Source organism: Apaloderma vittatum, unplaced genomic scaffold (genome assembly GCF_000703405.1).
Source record: "Apaloderma vittatum isolate BGI_N311 unplaced genomic scaffold, ASM70340v1 scaffold1631, whole genome shotgun sequence".
Classification (NCBI taxonomy): Eukaryota; Metazoa; Chordata; class Aves; order Trogoniformes; family Trogonidae; genus Apaloderma; species Apaloderma vittatum.
Window position 1 is genome coordinate 21,983 of NW_009700579.1, and position 4,617 is coordinate 26,599.

Below are 4,617 nucleotides of genomic sequence, written 5' to 3' on the forward strand. Positions count from 1 at the left end.
TATTCAAAATGCATGGAGATATTTTGTTATTTGCATTTAGAAAACACTTGCTCTCTAGCATTTAGATTTCCTTTTTCATTTTCTCGGGAAAAAAACCCCACATTAAAATTAGTGAAGCTAGGTCCCATGGGGAAGGGTTTGTGCGTTGTTGAATTTGACCTGTTGAGTTAAGCATCTCTCTGCTGCAGCTACTCTTGCTGTTTTGCTTTTAGCTCCTGGTTATACCTATAGGGAAAAAAAAGAAAAGAAAAAAAAAAAAAAGAGCACAGACTAAGAATAGAAGTCCAATTACAATAGCAGTGTCTTCCTAACAATCTGTTAAGCAGGGGTTTAAAATTATATCAGACTTGAGGGTGAAACTCAGGATATAATAGTTCAATTCATTTAAAGAGTTCCAAATTAGTTAAGTTTGCCTCATTCCTGGCCACTACACATTTTCCCCCACCAAATAATTAAAAAACATAAAAAAATAAAATGCTGTGCTTAAGAACCCTTTGATCCAGCTGGAACGGACATGATTTAACACTGAAAGCTGACAGAAGTGCAAAGCTTATAAGGAAAAGAAAGTCTAAGCTGTCTGTCAGTCAGAGCTACAGCTTTTAAACAATGCCTTAGACCCAGAAACTACTGCTTACATAGAGCATTCCTTAAAACATGATCTAGCTATACTGAAAATATTTACAGGTTCACTCTTGGTAAACTGGAAAACTAAAGGTGTAGCAAAAAAGTTCTGCAATGTTTAATTAATTGTTCAGTTTCTCTTGCATGTTGTGCTGACATTGAAGCTGGCAGAATTCACAAACGTCTGGTTTAGATGAGGTGGTGTGAATGCTTAGTTACAGTATGTAGAGCAGCCCTTCTTAATACATACCTCCATATTCGGAAGAGTTGAGAGCCACCAGCACAGCCAACAAAGAAATTCACGGCAAACAAACTCCAGTTTTTAGGAATAATAACTAGAGAGTATCTTGACCAGATAAGACCTGTGGAATGAAAGGGAAAGTTTAAAGATGTTAAGTCTTTAAATTGAAATATTCAGACAGTCCCCTAAGTTTGGCGACAAAATTGTGGGCCAGTGTAGGTAAACAAGTTTTACAACTTCATGTTAGACAACTGCTTTTTCCGATACCTAGCCATTTCTCAGTTAAAAGCGCATCAGGTGCCTGTGGGACAGCTCTGGGTATGTGTTGCATTCTTCCAAATCGACAACAAGACCAATCATAGCCTTAATATCAAACAAAGATCCTCTACACTCTGCAGTCTAGACTTTAATTCTCAGGCACAGTTGCAGGCTAGTGACATTTTGCTGTAGTATATCCAGCTTGCTGCACCAGCTCAGAGATCACAGAATCCACCAGTTAGGAAAGGTTTACGTATCATGCAAAATGCACAGCACTGTGTCAGATAACAAAATAAATCCCAGAGAAGAAAGAAGGTGGCAGCTATAATTTTGATTTTCAGTTTTAGCTGTCACAAGTCCCACCCCTGACAAGATCTGGTGGAAGACCTTGAATACAGAGTATTGTTTCTGCCAGTGTGAAAATTCATAGCGGACAGCAGCACAGCAGTCCATGTACTGCTGCTTCCAATTTCTTTTTATACATGGAAATTTTTTCCAGTCACATTAGTGTAATTACCCTAACATTGTTTAATCCCTTACAGTCTATTCTAAAAAAAAGTCCCTGTATCCTGGAGTGACTTCAAAGTTACTTGACCTGAAGCACAAGAGTGGAATGAGTAGTATCCTTGTAACTTAAGGGATGAATCTCATATCCTAACAGCACAACTTGCTTTGGACAATTCCAAATTAAGACATGTGTTGAAAGCTGTTATACAGTCACAGAACTCTTACAGATTTAATAACAAGTATGGGTCTAAGATTATCATCCAACAGCAATAGTGAGAAGTAGCATATTGTAGTTAAGCCTTACCTATAGAAGTGGATTAGTACTGATGGAGGATTCGGGAAGAAGTGTACACAGTTTTAGAGAGGGTGCTGTGTAAAAGCATGGAGTAACTTTAGCTTTACCTGTGGCCATTAGTACTGCAGACTGCGCTGTGCTGAGCTTCTCTGCTGGTCTGGTCATATCAGCCATTCCAGCACATACCAAACCCTGTAATGAGAAATTCAGTGAGCATCAGTCCAGCACCAGGATGTCCTGTAACAGATCAAATGCCTTACAAGGAGAAGTTGCTTCATAGCCCAGTGGCTATTCTATATGCATTACACAGGACATGGGATGCATTATATGAGCAGAGTAATTAGACTCTTGGAGACACCATCCACTTCTAGTCCCTTGTGGTAGGAGTAAGAATATGGGAGGTGCAACTGGCTTCCAGTAAAATTCCAGGTAGTGGTAATTTTGTCTTAATTTAAGAACAAGGCTAATTTAAGAAAGCAGCTGCAAAAAAAAAATGAAAAAAGAAAAAGGTTTTCATCCAACAAGCAGAACCTTATCTAAGTAAGGCCCTTCTTCCTAAAACTCAGGCTAAGATATTTCTGGTAGAGATGTAGGTGTGATACCATATAGGCTTCCCTGTTGTGCTATTGCCCTCTACTGGAAATACAATTTAATGTTACAGGGCTTTACCAAAAAAACCCAAACCCAACACAACAAAACCCCACAAATAAGAGTCCTAACATTTCTAATTCACTGACTGCCATGAGTTACTCTTTTGGCTCCAATCAAAAAAACAGTTTTCAAGGGTAGAGGTTTCCATGTGCTGCCTCACTTAAGGGATTGATATTGCTGCAGTGGTACCTCGGAGGTACAGGCTTTCAGCACACTCAGGTAACTGCAGTAAAGGTACCTTTAATATATGGGGGAAAGTCATTTTAACTTCTTAATGAAGAACTTCACTGTGAGCTTAGAGAAGTCTTCTTGCGTGTTCACAAAAGAAAAAATCATCTTAGAAAGATCATAGAATGCTTAAGGTTGGAAGGGACTTTGAAGATCATCTAGTTCCAACCCCGCTGCTGTGGGCAGGGACACCTCTCTCCCACTAGACCAGGTTGCTCAAAGCCCCATCCAATCCCTATCTGTGTATAAGCTCTTCTGGTAGAGCACCAGTCAACACCAGCCTGCTCAGAACGGTTGCTTTTACCCTTGGGCTGAAGAGCATGTTGCCTGAGAGAGCCTCTGAGGAAGGGCAAGGTTAACTGTGGTTACGGCAGCTCCAGCTTAGATTGACAAAGACACCTCAAGTTCCAGCTCAGAGCACGATGTGTTGCTTGTGGCTTTTCTAAAGTTGGGGTTCACAACAGCAAACTGATGAGCCAGCTGGCAATAGGAAGCACAGGTTATGCCCTTGCTCATTATCGAACAAGGACATCCAACAGCTTTATGGTTTTAGAGGTAATTTATCTGTACCAATACCTGGTACAGGTAGGAGGAGCACTGGGAGGAGCACAGTGAATTAGGAGGAGGCATATACTTCACTTGTGCATAAACATAGCCAAAGGTTGTAACCAAGTGGGAAGCAGAACTGCACAGGAATGAGAGCTACTGATAGCCAAAATGGCAATTGCCTTTCTTCTTTTGTTTCCTCAAAATTAGCTTGCACTCTGACATTCTTTAACCTGCCTTCAAACTATGATGCTTAGGAATTGGCTTCTTTAAGATACTCTTCAAACTCTCCAATCTCAGAAGAAATACATGCTTTAAGAGTTCAGAATTATGCCAGCTCATGCCTGTCTTGAGCAACAGTTAGTGTTTCACAAGAGAAGCTTTTGTGAAACTTTCAGCGAAGAGCACAAATTTTTCACAAAGCATTTTTCCCCCTCTGTATCCCCTGCATGTTGTGCTATATGTTATTAAGGCTAATTTTGTTCATCCTTGTATACAAAAAATTAGGGTCCCAGTATTAAATCTTTCTGAAGGCCAGATATCAGCTGGGAAACTACTGCTTCCTCGGTGGGTTGCTGCAGATTGCTCTCTGATTGACATCCAGACACCAGCTGGCGTCTCATACTTACCCATTTCATAATGGGTGCCCAGAAAAACACTGTTTTGGGACCTGAGGGAGGAGAGGGGGAAAAAAAAGAAGTTAAATTATCCAGTGAGATGTGGCTGGTTTAATACCCACAGTAAGTTTTGGGTTTGTTTATATTAACACAGTTTCTACCACTGTACAAGCTCTACCACTACTCATAGTTCATCAACTCAGTACATCAATTTCCAGGTGTGTAACCAGTGTACCCATTCTGCAATAGGTGAGTGGGATTTTGTATTTCCATTTTTAAGCAAACAAGGACACTAGATTAGGCACAGTGCATTTATACTGAAAAGAGTTAAGGTCTAGGAATAGTGAAGACAGTTTCTATATAATGATTAAAAACCACTCTACATCTGCACTAACAACTGAAATCTTTGTAAACTGAATCTTGTAAACTAAATCCCCTCAAACTATTTTATTACTGGTGCTGTAACAAGTCAGTCCCTCTTCCCCTTCCCAAACCACATGCTACAGAAGATATGCTGCACAACAGCATTAGGTGTTAAAATGAGAGTACAAATTGCAAACATAAATAGCAGTAAATGTCACAAGAAGAGTGTCCCCGTTCACCTCTAACCTGCACCTCTGAATAACCATGTATTTCCCAATCTACCCTACACC

At 40.1% G+C, this 4,617-nt stretch overlaps 1 protein-coding gene across 1 annotated transcript; it reads right to left on the reverse strand.

Annotated features, from left to right (window-relative positions):
* MPC2 (mitochondrial pyruvate carrier 2) lies at nucleotides 1-4,020 on the reverse strand. Its single transcript, XM_009878782.1, has 4 exons — nucleotides 3,977-4,020; nucleotides 2,030-2,114; nucleotides 872-983; nucleotides 1-225 (listed from the first exon to the last, which is right to left on the reverse strand). Exons 1-4 carry the CDS (start codon nucleotides 3,983-3,985, stop codon nucleotides 189-191), a joined length of 243 nt encoding a protein of 80 aa, XP_009877084.1. The 5' UTR covers nucleotides 3,986-4,020; the 3' UTR covers nucleotides 1-188.
* Between the last annotated feature and the right edge of the window lie 597 nt (nucleotides 4,021-4,617).